The sequence below is a fragment of the Echeneis naucrates genome, chromosome 4, assembly GCF_900963305.1.
Source record: "Echeneis naucrates chromosome 4, fEcheNa1.1, whole genome shotgun sequence".
NCBI classification, from domain to species: domain Eukaryota; kingdom Metazoa; phylum Chordata; class Actinopteri; order Carangiformes; family Echeneidae; genus Echeneis; species Echeneis naucrates.
The window spans coordinates 6,168,528-6,190,566 of record NC_042514.1 but is presented as its reverse complement, the minus strand read 5'-3'; the positions used below and the strand labels follow the sequence as shown (position 1 = coordinate 6,190,566).

The 22,039-nt window shown below is 42.1% G+C and overlaps 2 protein-coding genes across 3 annotated transcripts; one reads left to right on the top strand and one right to left on the bottom strand.

Annotated features, from left to right (window-relative positions):
• Positions 1 to 80: 80 nt before the first annotated feature.
• On the bottom strand, positions 81 to 5,974 carry scyl3 (SCY1-like, kinase-like 3). 2 transcript variants are annotated; one of them, XM_029500214.1, is made up of 14 exons: positions 5,709 to 5,974; positions 5,407 to 5,591; positions 4,864 to 5,049; positions 4,568 to 4,681; positions 4,390 to 4,446; positions 4,204 to 4,306; positions 3,934 to 4,045; positions 3,756 to 3,833; positions 3,339 to 3,478; positions 3,003 to 3,193; positions 2,421 to 2,592; positions 2,090 to 2,260; positions 1,200 to 1,999; positions 81 to 701 (listed from the first exon to the last, which is right to left on the bottom strand). In XM_029500214.1, exons 2-14 carry the CDS (start codon positions 5,569 to 5,571, stop codon positions 639 to 641), a joined length of 2,352 nt encoding a protein of 783 aa, XP_029356074.1. In that variant the 5' UTR covers positions 5,572 to 5,591; positions 5,709 to 5,974; the 3' UTR covers positions 81 to 638. The 2 variants fall into 2 exon arrangements, with proteins under 2 accessions (XP_029356074.1, XP_029356075.1); XM_029500215.1 differs by having other exon boundaries at positions 5,407 to 5,974.
• Positions 5,975 to 6,840: 866 nt separating this feature from the next.
• Positions 6,841 to 12,564, top strand: lpxn (leupaxin). The gene is made up of 9 exons (XM_029500249.1): positions 6,841 to 6,947; positions 7,888 to 7,973; positions 8,196 to 8,263; positions 8,588 to 8,684; positions 9,024 to 9,272; positions 9,454 to 9,627; positions 10,107 to 10,188; positions 10,302 to 10,450; positions 12,178 to 12,564. Exons 1-9 carry the CDS (start codon positions 6,935 to 6,937, stop codon positions 12,442 to 12,444), a joined length of 1,185 nt encoding a protein of 394 aa, XP_029356109.1. The 5' UTR covers positions 6,841 to 6,934; the 3' UTR covers positions 12,445 to 12,564.
• Positions 12,565 to 22,039: the final 9,475 nt, after the last annotated feature.

Genomic DNA, 22,039 nt, shown 5'->3' with positions numbered 1-22,039 from the left:
GAAGCGTCAGTAACCCTGAACCGCTGCAGGAGTTATACAGCTTTATAGTGAACATGTTAAAACAGAACAGGGACAGTCCATACAGTAAAATCTTTATTTCACCAGCAACCGAAAAGCTACCAATAAATTATGTAATTTCTCTTCCACATTCATTCAAAGTGCAAACCTTCTGAAAATCAAAACTAACACAGTTTGGAAAAGTTGGACCAAAAAGTGTTTGATCTTAATGCCAGTAGTAAAGTTGGCACATAATCCCCCCTCTTAAAAAATAAATCAATTGAAAACAGGATGACCTTCACTTCTGACTAAGCTCTCCTCCCATTTGGTGCCAACTTAAATCAGACAAACAATTAAAAACGGCTACATTTGTCCAAGTCTGTCACCATCTGTGAAACAGCCCATGTTTCCAGTCAAAAAAAAAAAGTATCTTGATGAAGATAGTGATAAAAAGAATCAAAACAGGAAAATAGGATTTAAAATGTCTCAGACAATCCCCGTCACTATTAATCACACCCCCTCGTGCTTATGATTGAAAACTAGAGCACCTTCCAGTTGGCTTTGATTTGGTGCTTCCAGAGGTGGAAGAGTTTCAGTTTCCAGTGCAGCCTTTTGTTCCAGATGAAACGGACCAGTTGTCATCACCAGGCGTTCTCGTCCTCCCAGTTCAAATCGTCTCCATCACCCCAACCATCTGTTTCCATCTTTGAGAGAGAAAGAAGGAAACAAAATCTGTGACACTTGAGGGTTTTTGGAAAAAAAATGCAAACTGCTTTTGGCAGTAAGCACTGGTAACCTTTTATACTACACCACATTGAGATAAACATGTTCTTCCAGACTGAGGGAATGCTAATTTAACACTTCAACACAATTTGTGACATTACAGGGGAAAATGAAAACACAATTTTCTTTGCAAATTATATTCCAGGATTTGTTTTTGGAAAAAAATATATCTTGTCTGGATAGTATGTGTGAAATTATTAGTGAATGACAAGAGGAAAATAAATAGCAATTTGAGATTTGCACAATTTGTAAAATGTGCACTGACTTTAAATTACAATTACAATGAAAAGAATTGAGGAACATCTTATGTATCAATGCTGCTAAAGCCCATTGAAAATACGTTCATTTGTCCAACTTCTACATTAAAAACCAACTCAAATCAAAATGCCGGAGAGCAAAAACCAGAGAACTTCACTCACCTCTGTCAGGTTGGCAGCTGCAAACTTGGCGGTGAACGTTAAGGTATCGATGGATGAGTCGCCCTGCAGAGGAGCCACGTTTCGTGAGGTCACTGCTGAGAGACCAGCATCAATCATACGGCTTTCTTCCAGCGGCAGCAGTGTTGGTGAGGACAGCTTGATGTCCGGCACCATGTCAGCAAACAAGTCCAGCTCTGGGTCTTGCTCTATCTTTTTCTTCACCTTGATGGTGAACTCCTCCCCTAAACCCCCTAGCCCACCATTCTTTTGTGGCACTGTGGGGTTGGGGTTGACTTGGCTGTGTAATTTCTCAGAGTCCCTTTCCTCTTGAGTCCAGCTGCTGTCCCATGAGGGAGTGGTCTTGCTCTGTGTGGATTGTCGCAGTGCTGAGGTCAGTTTTAGGGGTTTGGAGGAGCCCAGTCTCAGTCCTTCAGGAGGGTTTTTCACAGGTGAAGTAACAGTGCCCCCTCTGGGTGGTGTTAGTATAGCTGTGTCTGATAAAGGAGCAGTAGGTGAGAGATCTGAGGTAGGTTCAGTGTCCTCAAAGTCGTCCCACGGCTCCTCGTCCATGTTTTGGCGTGAGTTTGGCTGCGGGTCACTGACTGGGTCGACCCTCCTGGAGGCCTGGATGTGGATCTGGACTGACTGTCTATTCTCACTTTCCTCTGGGTCACTCCAGTCAGGCCAATCCTCCGCTGGGCCGTCTGGTCTGTTTGACTGCTCTGGAATAAAAGACTGTGGCTGCAGCTCAGTGTCCTGGTGGAGGCCATTCAAAGGAAGAGACATCTGTCTGCTCACGTCTGAAACACAACAGATAAGACACACTGAGCTCCGGGCACAAGAAGGTCTGACTTAAATTAAAACTGTAAGTAAGACAGGTAGTGTCGTACCTGATGTTGGTGCCAGGGGGTAACTTTTTGGAGTCTCCCTAGTACCCACCAAATTATCCACCTTCCCGAGGACCAGACCTTCATTTCCTGATGGTCGAGGGAATAAATTCAGGATTTTGGCGGGTTGGGCCAATTGAGGGTGGGAACCTGTGACTATATGGACAGGCGACGCTAATAAATAAAAAACAAACAAACGAGAGAGAATTTAGATTTGACTAAATGTTTCTTATTAAAATATATGAATATACACATTATAATTCACTTACATACAGAATCTTTGCATTACTGAGAAAGCTATTTTCATTGCTGTCATTAAGTCATGGTCACTTACTTTCAGGTGTGACTTCTGTAGACTTGGTAAAGTTGGGTGTGGTGCGTTTAAAGACCTTGGTTCTCTCTCCTCCAACCACAACTTGTGCTCCCAGCAGGGGCACCAATACTGCCAGACTCTGCAGCGTCATGGCAACCAAGGAATCATTGGTGTCTCTCATACCTAGCAAAACCTGCAACCACAGACACACACGATTGTTACACAACGAGAAGATAATAACAGAGTGACATTTCGCATCATGCCGGATCTTTTTTTTACGCCTGTAATTTCTAATTTAAAAGAAAAACAAAAAAATAAACAAATAATCTTGGATTCTTAGTTCCTTTTATCCTAGGTAAACATGCCTCACAGAACATTTTTAAACATCGAAGCCAACATTTCCACTCTTTATCATGAACACTCACCTCCTCTGGGCTCTCCAAAAATAATATTCCCTTCTGGGAGTAGAACTGATTTGCTCATCAAACTCCCAACTAACAAAACTACATAAGCATGGTTCCAAAAAGTTAAACTCTCCCTTTACGTGACTGTATTCACCATTTACATCAAGATCAAATCTGTGCTGCACTGTCAACACTCCACCTGAGGCAGGATCTGGTTTTTGAGCTCATCGTGGGAGAAGAACTCAGCATAGATGTGGATGTGAGCCAGAAGCACAGTCCGCACATGTTCCTCGTTGACCTTGAAGAGCTTAAGAAGATGAGGAGTCACATGTTTACGGTAAAGGCTCACAGACAGTAGGCATTCCTCACCGGTAACACCACTACTGGAATCTGTCAACACAGACAAATCAGACTTTCAACAAATTCACTTTCTATTTTCTATAAGACTTCTATGGAATGCTTCTATCTCCACAATGGAGATTAGAAGATCTGGCCTATCAGCACGAAGAGAAAGGGTCTAAAAACACCATCCTACCCTTCTTTGGCCTTAGAAGATGAGGCAGGAAGCTTTTGACAGCCATGGGTTCTGCAAAGACAAGAGAGTTGAGGAGTTTGGGGACGAGGCGTGCAGCTATCAGCTCTTCTGGGAGACTCTGGACCCGGTCTAGAAGAAACCTACACAGACAAACAAAACAAGCCTGTTAATTGATTGGATTTTGTTAAAATGATGCATTATTTTGTATGGGAAACATTACTTCATGTCCCAAATCATAGTTATAATAACACAAGTGCACAAAAACAATAAAAACATCAAAGAGAAAAACAACTTGATGTCTAAAGTGGAACCACCTTGATTAACAATAATAAACCATGATGCAGCGTTTTGCATGAATATAAGGCAAAAACAACAAACCAACAGAGTGAATAAGAAAACAACCATATAGTTTCTCACTTAAAGAATTCATTTTTTTCTTCTTCTGTCTTCAGTGTCAGGCTCTTGAGAAAATTCATCACTTCCAGGAAGTCATTCCTATTCATAGAAAAAAATAACCAAAAAAAACAAAAAGCAACAATAAACAGTTTGTAAACAAATCATTTCCACTATGTGCTGGTGCCATGACAACACAAACCTGAAAAAATCATGAGTCAGCAGGGAGCTCAGTGAAGGTCGAGACAAGGGGTCAGAGTTCAGCAGGCCTGCCTGCAGGGTCTCCTTCAGGCTGTCAGACAGCTCCTGTGACACTGTAAACAACAGTGTTGCAAGAAGAGGGACAAGCTTATTCTGGACCATCAGCCGGACCAAACAGCCAATGCTGTTTCAATGCACACGGCCAATCAGTGTTTATACCAGTAAAATTAAACACGAAGCAAGATATGGTTTGAGGTTCATCTCTACTCACCATAACCATTGAGGAGAGGTAGAAGGGTCTCCATCATCATTCCAAAAGAGTAACAGTCCCGAGAGTGAGCATGTTTATCCGGAAGCATTTTAAAGTCCTCCACCTATCAAAAACATGTTTCATGAGCGATCAAAACAAAATGAGGAACGACTTCCAATTATCCATCGCAATCTTAAACCTGCTTGCCTGCTCTTCTGGAGGAACCCAGCTGGCTTCTCTCACGTTCTGAATGCTTGTCAGAAACTGAGGAGTTCAAGAAAGTAATTAGATAAAGCTGCTTTATATTATAAAAGGAGATGATTTACTGTAGTTAGTTAGTAGTTTGATTTGTGGTAAGATAAAAAATTATAAACTGAACACCTACCTCGAGAGTTGCTTCAGAAAACTTGCAGACAGTCTCCATCCCTCCTAGTTTCCAATGACCATCTTCACTGACATAGACAGATGTAATGCAGACATTGTTGTGACTTGATTTGCCCTGGTGGAAGAGGCCAACAGGTAATGAGCCACAACTAATGCAGAGAGACAAGAAACATCAGACCTCAGCAGTCACTTTCACTAACTTCTTTATCTCTCCCTTGTTAAAATCACGTGTGTTAAGATGATTACGGAGCGACCAGCTGCATCCAGAGCAATCCCTTCATGCTTTCATTTGCTCACCCTCTCATGCAGAAACACAAGTGCCTGCAGGAGGTCGTAGATTCCTGCACAGATTTCCTCCGGGGAAAGGCTGTCCAGCAGCAGCTCCAGGGGCTGCACACGCTCCGTCACTAAGTGGATGCCGCCATCCTGCACAGAGCAGGACAGGAAGCGCAGCAGGCAAGGGTGCCTCAAGGTCTTCAGGTGCTGCAGGAAATGAAAGCATTTATTTATTCCACGTTTTTAAAAAAAATAAAGGTGAATTACAAAGCAGCTGATGGGGGATCAAGAACTGATCATGTGGCTTCAGTGCCAGAACCAACACAGGCTGATGTTAATGGAGAGCATCAGGTTGTTGTTTGGCACAGGTGTCCACTTACATGAGGAAGTTAAACTTTTCAAACTTTTTCATTTGCAATGTTATGAGGATGCTCCTTTTGGGGGGGAAAATGTAGCTTTAATGCTGCAGAGGTGTTTCAAACTGTGCACTTACACGTGCAAATTAACACAAGTCCACTTCTACTACTGGCAGCTCTGAGCCATCTGAGGCTTCGGCGTGCCTACCTTGGCAGCTTTGTTAACTTTGTCTTCGTTTCCTCGCTTGTGAACAAACACGGAAGCGGGCTTTCCGTCCTGGAGCACAGCTGAGTACATGGTGAGTCCGGAGGGCAAGGTGAGGAGCGGCTCCTCCAGGGTGCAGCTCCGCACCGCGCTGCTCTCCGCACCCATGGCTGCGCTCGTCCCTGGTCCTGGGGGGCAATTTAAAAACACAGAAGGGGGGGGGGGGGGGTAAAACAAAGTCCACCGACAACCAGGTGCCAGTCGTTAAACATGCACACATGAGAGCCGGTCTTGGCAGGGAATACCTGTTTGGCCGGACCGGACGTGCCGCCGCTGTGTGACAAGTTAGCTGCAGCCGGCTAAGCTCGGTGCTACGTTAGCCCGCTGGTCATTGCTAAGCTCGTTGGTCGCCCATCGGCCTCCAAACAGCCATGCTAGCGGCGCAGTGCTGCAGAAGTGATTTCTATATTTAAGGAAAAAAAAGTTATTAAACTTTTACACAACAAAAACAGACGCCGTCCGTCAAATCAACGATGCTAACGTGGAGCAAAAGCTGCGCTGTAAACACGGAGCCTTCCGGTAAAGGACGGAACCAACGAGCGGGGGACGGCGGCTCTCACAACACTATTAAAATTAGCCACTAAGGCTGGTCAGATTGGAAAATATTATAGTTAAAATGAAAACTTAACATATAATAAAAACGCAGTACTGGGAAATTGTCATCTTCCTTTTTTACATTTGAGGTTCATACAACACTAAAAACACCCCTGCTCTGACAGATAATGGTGGCGCTGAGCTACTGCTGCTGTTCGTAAACATGACAAACTGAAAAACTGTCCAGTTTGATAAAAAGATGTTTTAAAACCTGACACCTAAAATCACACAAAGTCCACTCTGCCCAGGAAATATTACTTCTTTTTTTTTTTTTTTGGATGGGGGGTGGGGAGTTGGCTTTACTTAACTGGCCGTCCTGGTTAGCTGATTATCAAATAAAGTCCTCATACCTGTAGATGTATGATATTATAGACAGGCTTAGTTTAAAAATGTCCCACTAAAGATAAGTAAACAAGTTATCATTTAGTTGTTAACCGTCAAAGTTAATGTCTTAAATCTGCATTTATGAATCAAAGAAATTAAAAATTGATTGGTTAACTCCCCCCTAGTTATCATCATAAAGTCTCTTTTTTTTCCTAAACAGCAGTGATGCAGATGAGAGAAAATAGTAACCATCAGCAGGTTTTTTCAAATTTGTTGTTCATTACAATACATTCTTTAAAGAGTGTTGACAACGTGGGTGCCAAACTTACACACTGAAAACAAAACAAAGCACCTTTAGCTGAAATACTTATTTTCAGCTTTACCACAAAACAGCAACATCCCTGATTTGGTATATAGGAAACATCAACCTTTGTGGGAGGAAGTGACATGTTCTAAGTAGATCTGTAACAGTTAGTAACTCAACAGCAGCAGCAAAAAAAAAAGAGACTTTGATAAAGGACAGGTCGGACTTGTGCCGAGAACAGGAAACAGCATGGATGAACTCGGTAAGACAACTTTCTTTCAGTTTATGTTTTACATTGTTGATCATACTCAAATGCATCAGTTGGCAGATACTGACGGTCTACTCCCAGGAATACCTGGAAAGAAGCGAAATGAAGAACTGCTAATGGAATAATATCATAGAGAGCCTTATGTCTTCTGTCACTCTCATCCAGCAAACCCTACAAATAGTATTTGTGTCTTGCTGAAGTAATTTAACAAGTTAATTACCCTTTCTTTTCACACCTGTAATCCTTTACTGTGGTTTTGTTATTTATTTATCTTCTATTGCAACATTTTAACCTGGACGCTTTGGTTTTAAAGACTACTGATCTCATCAGATCAGGCAAATTGAAGGTCAAATAAATTAAATCAGAAGTGCTTTCTCTCTCAGCTAAATAAATACAGCTAAATAAAAAATTATTTGAATTGAACCACTGTGAAAGGGTAAGTCCTTCTAAGATATGGGAAGATATGGGATAAGTTCTATTACATTGGCAATATTAACAGTGCTAAATGTGAATAATTTCCCTTTTCTTTTCAAAACCTGATGTCAAAAATGGTATCTACCTGCTCAGAAACCTGAGTTTTTGTCATGCAGAGGAGACTTGAATCTGGGTTTACACTTGTTACATTATTTCAAGTTTCACTTCTGCAACATGACTTCCTGAGGAAGCTGACTTGCATGTAGCAATATCAACCTTGATCTGTGTATGAAGGTGAACTCTGCCTCACTTAACAGGAATACAGTCCAGTCTTCACTGTGCTACACAGGCCCTGGTTTAACAGTAAACACCCAGAAAGAACAGAGCGACTTCGTGGTTGTGTGAATAATGCACTGTGCATTGTATGCATTTGTATTGATTTGTTTATGCTGATGTGTGTATCTGGAGGATTTATAGTATATATATATACTATATATATTAAATTATATCCTGTCCACAGATTTGCTGTTGGAAGAGCTTGCCCTGAATCCAGCAAGTTCAGAGACTGTCAATGAAAACAGGCGCAATGATACAGCCAATGGAGAGGTGAAGACGAAACCGCAAAAAAGTTCACACTACACTGCAACCAACTTGACAATTACTGATTCGTAGTTGAAGCTAATCTTTAATGATAACTTAAAATCTGCATTTTACAATTTAACAGATTAGCCTTTTTTTCCTTCAGAAAATTCAGCAAAAGATTATTCGCTCTACATCTTGCTACTTGAGTCAGTGACACTTTGGTACATCTTGTTTGTTTGTCCACAGGCACCAGGTGAAAGCTACGCTGGACTTTCCAAAAAAGAAAACAGTTCAGCCTGCTCAAATGTCTACAGGTGAACCACTGACTTAAAGTTCCTGTTGACCCCTGATTCTCCTTATTGTGTTAACAGTGTAGAGGAAATAGTAACATTTCTGAAAAACCTGGACGTTTTTTGGACAGTATTTTTTGATTTAATGAGTTTTGGTTGTGATAGAGGATTATCTCTAACTGATAAAAGCATTACAGCGTAGATCAAGCGTTAAACCCTCCCCAAAGGCCATTGTTCACGTTCAAAGACAATTGTCAGTTTCAAAACATCACAAATGTAGGTCAATATTAATAATGACAGCGGTCAGCATTAGATTTTATGTTTTAATGCATATTCTCTGGGTTTTAGTGATCTACCGGCTCCAGTGGCGGCTTCTGTGGAGTCTGACTCATCCACTAAGGAGATGGACTCCATCTTGCAAGATCTAATGGGTCTGGGAGAAGGGGTCAGTACATTTATGACCCAAAATGACCGAACCTGGTGGGAGGTTGTCTTATATTGATGAGAATCAACATTTGAATAGAAAAGAAAAATTCACAGGAAATGCTGATGGAACTATTGTAAATTGGTGAATGTACACTTTGGAGATATTTCAAATGTGAGTGAAATTTATCAGGTTCAACAAGAGAGGGCAGTATTGTTCTAATCTCAACGTTGACCAACCTCATTCAGTAGAATCTCATTTTAGGAGCATGTTAAGCGTCCACCTTTAAAATGCAACTTTAGCGCAAAAAATAAAAACAAAAAACGACAGATGTTTGTTCTTACTTGTGTGATTGACCAGGTGCCTTCAAATGTCCCTCCGCCAATTACGCAAAAGCAGTCTGTGAAAAAGAAAACAGGGGATGGGAGACAGGAAAACAAGGAGAGCAGCAACACAGCAGGTGCAGATGTGAAGAATTCGACTATGAGTAAGCGAGCAGATGCTATAGACGACCTGCTTGGAGGGCTGAGCTCTGACTTGGAGAAGATTGGTGTACGCACCACAGCCAAGGGCCACTGTGCTTCTTGCAACAAATGCATTGTGGGAAAGGTGCAGTAAATCACATAAATGTGCAGTTTCAATACACAGTAAATCTGAAAAAAAAAAATGTCTGCTTTATAAAACTGAATTGATACTATACGGTAGAATTTGGCATTTTGCAGACGTGTTAGGAAAATTTAAACAACGCTGCTTTTTGTCAAATTCCCTTACTTCATCCTCTGCTCTCCAGATGATCACAGCTTTGGGTGAAGTGTGGCACCCAGAGCACTTTGTGTGCACGGTTTGTAAGACTGAGCTGAGCACCAGAGGTTTCTTTGAGCGAGATGGACAACCGTACTGTGACAAAGACTACCAACATCTGTTTTCGCCTCGCTGTGCTTATTGCAGGGGGCCCATTATCCAGGTAGGAGAAGAGTGCTTCATTTACAACCATTAAAACCACAAAGAGACACAAATGTGATTAAAACAATGTGTTGAAACATTTTGCATAAGAAGTGCAGAGTTAAACCGTCAAACTTCAGCTACTCCTGTATTTTTTATTCTAATACTAATTTGTTCTGTCATACTATTACATCCATTAATTCACACTGTAATCCTGTGAAGATTGGATGATGACATACAGTAGTGTACACTTAATTTTTCCAGACGTATCCCAAACGTCATCTCCATTCGTAGACTGAGGTTGCATTATGCTGCAGACAAAGTCATTAATCAGAAACTGATACAGCTTCTCCTGTTATTCACTGTATATGCTTTACATTTTTTATGTTTCCTGACATCTGAACATGTGAGATGAAAAAAAAAAAAAAACAAAACCCCTTGCTAATCCCCAAAGTAAGTAGAAGCACTATGTCATGTTTCTATACCTGGCTGGTTTACCAGAACATTCTGACGGCCATGGACCAGACCTGGCACCCCGAGCACTTTTTCTGCGCACACTGTGGAGACCTGTTTGGACAAGAAGGTGACAAGCTTGTGCACTCGCTTCTCTTCACTGGAAACCACAATTTCAACAAACGTTGCCAATAATTTAATGCTCCCCTGCAATTTCTTGTTCGTGTCTTATAATTGTCCTAGGATTCCAAGAAAAGGATGGGAAGCCATATTGTTTCAAGGATTTCTACCACCTCTTCGCTCCAAAGTGCTCAGGCTGTGGGGAGTCAGTGAGGGAGAACTACCTGACTGCAGCCAATGGCACCTGGCATCAAGAGTGCTTCGTCTGCGCAGTGAGCCTCTTACCCTCAGACCACACACACTCCTCTGGCTTGTGTGCAAGCCAGAGACTAAACGAGAAAGATACCCCCACATTTGCTTTATTTGCAACATTTGGACCACAAGGCTGATGAAAACCGTATGCCTGATGAATACGATGCGGTTGAAATGATGCGAATAAATCAAGGAAACCATAGTCATCAGTGTGTATGTATCTTACACATTCTTTTCAAACCCACTTTTGTGTGCAGCATCTGGCCAAAGATGTTTCAGCGTGCAGCGCAACTCTGCTTTGCTTATGCCATTGTTCAACATCACATGTTCTCAGTAGAGCGTTTCTCATATTAAGCAGCAACGTCAGCAATGTGAATCTGGGCATGTCTTCCATAAAATATACTCAAAATTACGACTAACAGCATCGTGTGAAATTATGATGACTTCATTCAATTATTACTAAACGGCGTTTTATGTGTGGCGTCATCCTCAGTGAGGTCACAGTTTTGCTGGGCCCTTGTCAGCCTAAATCTATCTCCAGAGGGCAGGCGGTCAGACTCTCCACAAACAGGATGAAGTGGACACTGCTAATGTGGCCGAGCCTTTTTAATCAACCTCCGGCTCAAAATCAATGAGGCAGTTCATATAATTTTGCACTCTTTTCTGGACACTCACTGAGTTGTGCTGCAGTCTTGTTGTAAAATTGTAAAAATATTTCCAGGATTACGCTTCTGAACTGCACTTAAATCAGTATAACCAGTACGACTCAATACCTTCCTACACACTCCAAATGAGTTGAGATTCCACTAGAAGCAAAGTTGTTGCTGTCTGAAATGGTATTCTCATCATACGTCAACTGATGGTTTTTAGAAAACCACTTAACACTAAACCATGTTGATTCATCGGTTTGTTAAAGTTGTTGGAAGCTTTTGTTACGTTACGTTTTAAGAAACAGTCGTCACAGAAAATCTTAATCCTCACAGGCGACGTTTTGATTTGTTGAACCCACTGATGTAATTAATTGATTATTCCACTCTGGTGCTCCAAGTCCATGCTGTTCAGATGCTGGCTCACTGTCGTGACTATTTGGCACACATGAATGGCACCAAGCTGTCACTAACTTTGACACTAACTTTAAGACTAACTTGTGTGACTTTGCTACTACAACAAGTCAAAACGTCTGCACAGGCCCATCCAGTTTATATCAACCACTTCCAGAAGAGCTTTGATATTCTTGTAGTTTTCCTTTACTTAGATCATAAAGGTCCATGTCATGTCATTTTGCAGCATTGCTGTAGGAATGTGCAGCTATACTTCATATTGCAGCTGACTTTTGTGAAGCATACCTCGGGGTTATAGATACATTCGCTGTAGCATGTGTTCAATGATTACTTCTCCAAAATGTAAAACTTTTATGCAGTAGTAAAACCATGGTATGCTTTGAAAAATGCTCAACTACCATTACAGTGACTTCACAAAGCCAAGAGTCTGAAGTCAGTCAAATCAAATCAAAACGATATTAAAGGATATAAAAAAGAAGAGTTAAATCTGCTAAATTCCCAGAAAAATCTACAAATTGGGTGGTATGGAAACACTGATGGCTTTGTTTTTAGTGTCCATCATGACTAATCATTCGTCTTTTAAAATACAATATTCACAATCGAAAGACCCTTCCTTTTACTGTCACTAACTGTTTTTCTGCCTCTCTTTACCCCCCCTCCTTCCCCACATCACTCCTGATATCCAGGACTGTCTGAAGCCCTTCACTGACGGCTGCTTCATGGAGTTGGAAGGCCAACCCCTCTGCTCGCTGCACTTTCACTCCCGACGGGGCACTCTGTGCGGCAGCTGCAGCAAGCCCATCACAGGCCGCTGTATCTCTGCTCTCAATCGCAGGTTTCACCCAGAGTGCTTTATCTGTGCCTTCTGTCTGCGGCAGCTCAGCCAAGGCATCTTCAAGGAAGAGAAAGGGAAGCCATACTGCTCGACTTGCTTCAATAAACTCTTTGTGTGAGACGCACAGGACATAACATAAGAAGTTATTCAAAGTAAAAGAATCAAATGCTGCACTGCTGCCAAAGTTTGAATTTCCTCATGATATGAATGTTATATTAAAATGAGCAACTATTCTTAAGGTTAACACAAATGTCATTCATTCATTCATTCATCCATCTTCTACTGCTTATCCGGGTCACGAAGGCTGCTGGAGCCAATCCCAGCTCACATTGAGCGAGGGCGGGGTCAACCAGGACAGATCGCCAGTCCTTTGGAGGTCCAACACACAGAGACAGACCAACAACCACTCACACTCACACCTACAGACAATTTAGGTCACTGACTAACCTAAACATGATGTGGGCGGAAACCCACACAGGCATGAGGAGAACATGCAAACTCCACACAGAGAGGCCCCAGCCCGGGAACCGAACCCACGTCCTTCTTGTTGTGAGGCAACAGCACAAACCACTGTGCCTCAGGCTAAAATTAAGTACTGAATATAATAAATTATACAATGAGAATTGGAAGACAGCAATAATGAAATCAAATTGATTATAAATAACATTTTAAAGGCTGATATGTTTGGCGACAGATGAAAGGCCCCGATGCTTCTCCACTGGATTCTAATATGATGAATTATATGATTAATGGAGCAGAATAAGGTAGGTGATGTTACTATATATATATAAATATATATATCAAAGGGAAATTCTACCATTAAAACATAATTAATGGCATGCTTGTAGAATACATTGAAAAGACTTATTTCCCATTATGATAACATTAAGAAGAATTTTACCTATGTGAACTTTGGAACAGTCTAAAAGGTGTATAGCTGACACTCGCTTTGAATTCTACAGGATTTCATACATCATGATCACGTAAAATGGATAAATGAAGAAAGAAAAACACAGAGGCGCAGGTTTAATCCGCGGTTTCCATTAAGCTCCCTTCAGTTTTCTGTCCGACTTGGCTGAGTGTAGAAGCTCTGGCAGTCGGCAGCAGTTTGTCAAGGGGCTTGTCTATTTAGGCAGATAGCTTGTATTGGCCTGGAGCTGGACTGGCATGGCATCAGCGCGCTCGATTCTCGTATTACTCCGACTGACCATTTGGCCTCGTGTGTGCACTGGATCCAGACAGCCTCTGGATTCTCCACACAGGCTCCTTTATGGCAGCCTGTGGAAGATTAATGGAGATAATGAGGTGGTTCGAAGTGCTTTAATGTTTTAGAGAAAAATCATCTTTGGTGAGTCCTTACATGTCTGACACAATCATAGGATAAAAAAGTTTTTATATTCAGACAAATCGTAATTTTCTCCAGTTTAGCAGAGGCATGCATGAAAATATGGAATTTGCAGTAAAGTGAATATAAAGAAGTGTAATAAAGTAAATAGAAATTTCTAAATATATATGTTGGGATTCCATAAACATAAGACATAGACAGCATGTAACTGTTTCATCTGGAGGGCACACCATTTCCTTTGGACACAATAAGACAGTTATATCATGAATAAATGGTCCTCAGTTCATTTTATTTTTGATATGTCAATGTCGTATCTGTTCACTTTTCGAAACACATGCCTCAGTTACTCACTTAGGACTGGGCTGCACTGTTTAAACTCATCCTCCAACACCGGCTCATCAAACTTATAGAGGGAGTATTTTTACTTTTACTTTGAGCCCTGAGTGACCACTCTCTCTCTGAGCTCTACTTTCAGGGGTGTGGTTCATGCACACATTAGACTGCAGCCAGTCAGCTTGTTTGGTTGGAAGGTAGTTGGAGTGAAGAGAGTTGGGGGTAGAGAGTTTGGCTTGGAGGATGTACTGTAGTATGACATCTTGTATCGTAAATGCAACGATGGCTGAAGCTCGTCACACCGTTAATAATACTTCTCCATGACCAGACTAAAACACCCCAAATAGCTTCTTTAACATCACAGAAATAAACATTGAAATAACAAAAACCGAACCTAAACCACACCTTGACTGAATTTTCTCCATTTTCACTTTTGTAGAATATTAAGTTCAGTCGTCTCTACGCTTTTCGAATTGCATCTTATCAAACTGTATCTTATCATCACTTGAACACTGGCTACCTTTTGTTGGCCCTGCTGGCAGCTTTCCTCGGCTTTTCTTCAAACCACTTAGACTTGCTGCGTGAAGTTAGTGTGCGGGTGAGAACGGAGGTGGCCATTAATCACGCTGTCATCACTGTCAGGCCGGGTCTTTCACGGCCTCCTCAGTGTACGGACCTTGCATCATGGAACAAGTGTGAATGTATTGCGTTCAGTCAGAAGCCAAAATCATAAGTGTTTAATGATCTGAGAGCCTTGTGGCCAAAATCCCCCTGAACTCAAAGACACACTGTTGTGTTAAACGTTAGATATGTTCAAACAGGCGTGAGAGATTTGCATTTTGTGTAAAGAGATACAAGAAGATGGGAACTTTCCAGCTTGAACCGTTCACAGAACAACACAGACTTGGATCTGATTCGGCACTTTGGCAAATTACACAGCTGTAAAATTCCACATCATCACGTGGCCTGAGGACTCATATATTCATTCTAGTGTTCATATTTTTCTTTCTGCACCATTCACTGTCACAACTGCATGTTATTAAGAGCGGACCTGGCTGCCAAAATTGTCTCATGAGTGGGAATACTTGTTTAATATTGTCTTTCCTACAAATGGCGTCAAAGAGCCATAAACTGGTGGTTAACTTAAATTTAGATTTGTGAAAAACCTCAGACGGACTCCCCTTAGCTGTCCGGTGTGTGCGCCGAACTAAAGAAGACACCGGCGCTAACTCCTGCACAGAAACATAGAAAGCAAAATTATGAAGCATGGAAAGACATTCTGGCATTCACAGAAAAAAAATAGGAGCGTTATCATACGGCTGAGCGAACGAGGAGGAAAGAGGGTTCTCTGGCACGTAGTAGAAATGAGAAAACATGAAATGTGAGTGGGGGTCTTTTTAAAAGGGTGGCAAATAAAGGGCCGTCTGTGGAGAGCAGAGAGAGTGTAACTCAGGTGACATTTACAGCAGTGAAAGAGTACGAACAGTCTGGGCCATGAGATGGCAGCTACAGTTCAACGAGGGAGGGGAAGGGAGTGGGGGGCATATTTGGTGCTGAGGGAGGCAGGGTGAGGAGGGCAGGGGTAGTTGCAATAGTTACCCCTGTGTGACACTGAAACCAAACACTTTTGCCCTCTCTTGTAAAACGGCCAGGCCATTTAGGCTACCCGGATTTGGACGGCGGGGTCTGTCCAAAACGGGGGGGGGGGGGGGGGGGGTACACCTGGCTGGCCCTGCCCTACACCGTAAACCCAGCATCTCACATCAGCCCGTCTCGTGCACAGCCCAACTCCTTAATCAGTACATTTGTTTACATGCAGAAACACATGCGTTGACATTTCCAGCTGGAGACAACCCCGGCTGCAAATCAGCCCTGACAATGTGAAGTCCCAGCTCTGGTAGGTACAATAAAACCAGGACGGCTCACATTACTGTAACGTCATTTCCAGGCCTTTCCATGTACTGTATACACTAATGAACTTAGCAGCTCGCCGCATCTGTTTGCAATAGAAAGTAAATGTGGACACATTACTCTGAAATGAATAGTGTTCTAAATAAAACAAAAATGACATCTACATTGCTATAAAATATGACGAGCTGACATGCAGCCATCATATTCACAGTTTGATCACTCCAACAGTAATAATTAGTTCGTCACAGAAACCAGCCGCAGCTTGTGTCAGATTTAACGGTTTCAGAAAATCTGGTCATCACTGAATGAAACTATTTTCTTTTAAGACACTTCTTTGCTGCCATTAAAAGAACCTCAACTCGTGCACACGCTGTCGACAGAATAGGAAGAACAGGAAAACTTACCCTTAGATTTGCTGAATTGAATATATTACTGTTGATATTTCACATTATTTCATCGTAACAGCCAGCGATGTTGGCTTTGCTCGTTTTTGATTTTAGCCATGTGGGAAATATTATTGCTGTCGTTAATTACTTAAAACAAGGAGACTTATGTAAACTATTTCTGTGACTCCGCACCTGTCAAGCAGCCACCTTCATTTCCACTGCGATTGAAGATTATTAGAGAATGTTTTCAATAAAGTGTTAATTTCATTGTCACGAGTCCTTCTAGCAGTTGTAATTACTCCAGGGTGACTATAAAATACGTGGCAAATGATTAATTAAGCTTCGGGAACCTGTCGTGCCCTCTCATCACGAAGCAAAACAGCAGTCGGAAGCAAGACCAAAAAATAAGCAGAAAATTAAAACATTGCGTGAGGAACCAACGTCATTAGAACTGGGAGGAGCTTCAGTGCTCCACAAATGTGAACTGGGCAATACCTGAGTGAAACAGAAGTGTTTCTGTATGAGAGTTCAAATGGATGCATTTTTAATAGCAAAGGAAAAGCGAAAGCTTTAACACCTCAGAACTGACTTCCAGACAGAAGTGCAGCTGGGGCACAAACCCACTTTTGGGTATGTTTGTTTTAGCGTTTTGCTGATGCAGGTATCACACCTGACTCCTGACTGGCTCCTCTGTCCAAAAGGAACTTCTTGTTGTCCTTGGCTGAATACTGAGCACTCCTTGCTATCTCACACTCTCTCACACCCCAGCAGGCAAATGAAAACACTTACACACACACACACACACACACACACACACACACACACACACACACACACACACAAACAAAACCCCCCCCAAAACTTGTAAATACTACTTAGGGATTTTCTATTCATGTCCGTGCTGTTTTGGGTTTTGTCTACATAATTATATGCGCACACATGAAAAAAACATGTGAATACAAACAGCTTCACAGACGCATCAGTTCAAACGCATGTTGTCTCTGAGTTCGTTCAACTTAACCACACAGACAGATGCAAAATACATTGACACACATGAATGTATTAATGCCATTTTGGTCTCTGGACTTTTTTACATCCCTCGCTCTCTCACTCAGACACACACACACACACACACACACACACCAAATAGAAAACTATGCTCTTGTTAGGTTTGGTGGACACAAAGCTCATCTGTGTGAGCATCACTGCCTTCTCTGTGCGCTCGCTGATCCTTAACCAAGTGAACTTGAGGTCTCCACTTTTATCGGTTAAATGGAGTTGGCGGGGGGGGCGCTATGGGAAGTTGAACTTCAAAACACTTCATCTCCTGTTCGTCCACTCCATGTCTTTGTCTCATCCCCCTCACACCTCCTGCCAAGTCTCTTGGTTGGACCTCAGTGCTCAAACATGGAAAAACAAGGAGACAGACGGGGAGAGAGGGTGAGAGCACGGTTACAGTTTATCTGGACCCTAAGAACAGCGCAGACCAAACTGGTTGAGGTTATGAGAAAGATTTAGACAACGGTGAGTTCCTTCTGTATTCTAGCCTTTAGTGTCAAGAAGACGGATGGTTTTATTATGCCGCTTCATTGTGTCCATGTGTGAGTGTACGCTACACCGTGCCAGAGCGGTATGGTCTACGATATGTGCGGGAAAACCATTGTTGCAATCGATGGAGCTCTTTGAGAAAATTAAATCCTTCTTGTAATTGTTCGAACATGTTTTGCATGGCAGGCAAGGCTGTAATGATTTGTCCGAGTTTCTGGAGATCACAGGATGCTGATTTTGAAAAGCTGAGGTTCAGGGTGAGTTTTCTCTAAGGGGAAAATTGGGCTGTGGATGGGAATTCGACACTGGAGGGGAGGTCGAGATTGCTCAGACAATGGATGTTTGTTAGTGCCTCGCATTGTTGGCGCAGTAGATAGTTGAGAGGAGTTGCTCTTGGATGTCTTAGCTCAGTTTAGGTGGCAAGGCGGGACCTTGAACTGGGGGTTAGACACTGAATAGATTGGCTCAGGGCCTGGGACAGAGTCAGTGGGGAGATATGGCTCTAATCCAGGTCCACTGCCTCTGTAGTGGCCACAGCCTGCATCATTATGAGATTTGTTTTAAAGTGTGATGGTTAACCACAATACAGCCCTGTTGCCTGATAGCCGAATGGCCCCCTGGGTTTACACAAACTCAGGGAGGTGAGTACAGAGCTCAGAGACCCTGAGAGGAGCAGATCAGGGCAGGCTGCTTGATAAATCACAGCCACCGCAGGGGGAGACCACAAGGCCGGCTTCTAGTCAAACCTCCAACAGGCCTGCTGGAAAACATTGACAAACTTTGTGGAGAAGCAGGCACCAATGCCTGCCTGCGCGCACGCACACACACACACACACACACACACACGCACACGCACACACATATACAGACAGAGAGAGACTCTTACAGCGATGGGAAAACACTCTCAAGCACACCATTTTTTTCTGGCAACTCCACTCGGTTTTTATAGTAATTTCATTAACAGGTGTCCATTTTCCAGCACCTAAGCTCTGGTGTGTTTGACAGAACATCCATTTAAATTGTACTGAGACAAGTCAGTTGCCTCTCTGAAGGGTACATTAGTGGCTTGCTCCAAATCTTTGAATCAGAGGAGACATTTTTCTCCTCACTAATCCCCCAGTACTTTCAGTGACACCCTGTTCCTACTAAGCCCATTAACATGCAATCATAAGCCGTTGTCTGAGCGTCGGGCTCATCCACAGCTATGTGATGATGGAGCTGGAGTTACTCTTTTGCATAAAAATGATTTGGTGCGCAGTAACTCAAAACCACCGCATTACTTTGCTCATAAAGGATACTTTTTCATTTTTTTACAGTGTTGCAACCTCCGTCGTACCTTTTCCATTCATCTGTAAAGGTAGTGAAGCCTTTCATAGAAAGTTGTCTCGGAGGATATATTGCAATCCAAAAGCATCAAGTTCCTCAAATGTAATATTTAATCTTCAAATCTCACTTCCTTTGATATGGGGCAAAAAGCCAGGGGCAAGAATTTCTAGCACTCCATCTTAATGCAGTTAAATTAAAAGTTTTCTTTGCTTCGCTTTGCATATTTGAAATGTGACAAAATTCACTAAAATTGAATGCCTCCTCTTGACTTGCTTATTTTTTATTTATCCACAAATGTTTTTTATTATTATTTACATTTTTTTATCCTACTTATTTTTTGTATCTAAGAATTGTGCCGTATTTTATGATGATAAACTATCACACATAGCATAACCTTCCATGATGTATATATATATGCATTTTGAAAATTAATCTTATTTTCCTCTTAGACCAGAATCTCACTCTCTTGTGTAATTCTTTATCTCTCTCTCTCTTTCTCTCTGTATCTCACACACCGCAGTCACATGGCAACCGACAAAGCCAAGACAAACAAGAACTCCAGAATCATTCTGTCATTTTTATCACTATCCTCTTCACTCTCCTTCTCTGACTGATGTCTGGCCTCGGAAATGTTTCCACTAAACAGTTGAGTCTCCGTCAGGCCTTACGGTGGGATTAGAGCTCAAATTACTGCCTCTGTGGCTCATTTATTCTCTGAATCCACAGTCTTCAAAACAAAAGTTGCATGTGGACATGTACAGTGATATGATAATAGCATGAAATGAGAAACACATTTCAGGGGATAAACTCTTTCCAGCCAAGAGGCTTTTTATGTATAACGTCCGATGTAACAACAGAGAGGCCGGGGCAAAAGTGAAGATGTTGTACAATCAAGTATACGTAAGAGAAAGAAGCAGCAGAAACTGGGAGGTACACTTGGTTGACGCTAACGATCTGTGAGAACAAAAACAAAATTATAGCAGCGCAGGCAGTAATAGTTATAGAAGCAGCGGGTATGTTGTTTTTCAAAGGTATTTAAATACCTTACATTTTACTACTAACATTTTTATTAGGCGGAAAAAACAAATGTCAAATTAGTATAATTTGTTCTGTCGAGTGATTGATGATTGTGATTATATTTTAGTGTTCTTATCCAAGTGGATTTTCTCTGTCTAAACTTAACAGTCCTTTCTGTCAGAGTCCGTATTCAGGAAATTATTTAGTAATTCTTGCCCTAATGAAAACTAGAATTACTGCCTTGCGGTTGTTTGCCTCCGCCAGCCATCCAAGTCGCAGGAAATACGGTCACGATCTCCCCCTTCTGAGTTACAGCGCTGAATAATGGCCACAAGTGTTTTTGCACATTATAACAAAACAGTGAAATTGACCTTTGACCATTTCAAATGTGTGGGTTTTTTTTATTCCTTTATACTGTCATCAATCAATTTTATCCCCAACACCGTTCAGATTCACGTTATAACAAAAAATGTGTTTTGTGAGGCCACAGTGACCTTGACCTTTGACCCTTGACTACGCTAGTCCCAATGAACGTTTGTGGCTAAATTTAATACATTTCTTTAAGGTGTTACAAAGATACGTGCTGGTTCTGGCTGTTGCAGCTGAGGAGGCCTAAAAATTTGAGAAAAAAAGATGTTGCCACAAAATGCTAAGATCACAGATTGTAATTTTACTGCAATTACAATATCTGTCATGAGTTTCTAACCACTGACTAAACAACAGGAGATGCATTTCAAGCACTGCTGTTGCAAAATATTTGGTTTTGGATTGGGCTGTTTGCAGAATAAGTGGTCTGCTGAAACTTCCATATCCATGCTTTTGTTACCTTTCTGTTCTCCTTACAAACCACACGGCTGACATTGTGCCATGCCCCATTTGGAATCTTCTGAGATATTTTTGCTGTGTGAAGTGTGATAGCTGTATAACGCACTGCTGGCTGATTCCAGTTATGACGTGCCCCGAGTCCATATCTAAACACAATGTTCCACAAGATGAGGGAGATGAGGGTGAGCATCAAGACATATTGTGGGATCTGGGTATCTGATATCCTGACTGGCACTGCATGTGGTAGTTTGTCTTGATTTCAAACCAGACAACAAACTATATGCAAACATGATTCCAGTGTGAACATAAATATTGCGGCTTGTGCAGACTACAATGCTCCAGCAGCAGTAGATGTGCATGGGCTCTTTCTGCGTCATTCAACTTTAAATAGAATTTACAAGTGCAAAATTCCCCGCTTGCATATAAATGCTGGCGCAGGATGCTGTATGGATGAAGCGGAGCGAAGATAAATGGCTACAAACAGGGACAAGGGAGAACGAGAGACTTATGAGGGACAAAATCCTACTTCACAAGAACAGTAGACGCTGTATCCTGCGTGCTCAAATTACTTTGTAAATGCAACTCTGTCAACTTCATTTGAGAGCCTCCGATATCAAAACAGAACGCATTCATTGCTGGGCGTGCGCAGTGTGTTGAGTGAGTGGCCGGTACATTGGCTCAGATGTGACTTTCAATCATGGTGGCGTGCCTCGACCCAGTAGACTGCAACAGGCTCAGCTCCGGCTCATAAATCAACCGACTGTCTCCGAGCCGGCTGCAGAGACCAGAACTCCCCGGAGTGTAATGTATGCTTAAGCCCTCTGCAGTCGGACCAGGCTGCTCTCATCAGGCCGCTGTTCGGCTACAGTGGGCAGCGGGGTCACCACTCGACCAGTGTCTCTGTTGTACAGTACCTGACTGGTGTTTCTCGGATGGTAAAGGATGGGAAACAGCTGTGAGAAAAAGCTTTAATATTCTCTATGACTGTTTTCATAATTTTTTACATTAGATGGCTCTGGAAA

Bases quoted from the DNA above. Each gene is read 5' to 3' on its own strand.
- scyl3 (XM_029500215.1), bottom strand. From the start codon at position 5,571: ATGGGTGCGGAGAGCAGCGCGGTGCGGAGCTGCACCCTGGAGGAGCCG. The intron at 4,682-4,863 runs GTGAGCAAATGA...CTCTTCCACCAG, and splicing joins TTGTGTTTCTGCATGAGAGG to GGCAAATCAAGTCACAACAA. The intron at 4,447-4,567 runs GTAGGTGTTCAG...TGAACTCCTCAG, and splicing joins TTTCTGAAGCAACTCTCGAG to TTTCTGACAAGCATTCAGAA.
- lpxn (XM_029500249.1), top strand. The intron at 8,685-9,023 runs GTCAGTACATTT...GTGATTGACCAG, and splicing joins TAATGGGTCTGGGAGAAGGG to GTGCCTTCAAATGTCCCTCC. The intron at 10,189-10,301 runs GTGACAAGCTTG...TAATTGTCCTAG, and splicing joins AGACCTGTTTGGACAAGAAG to GATTCCAAGAAAAGGATGGG.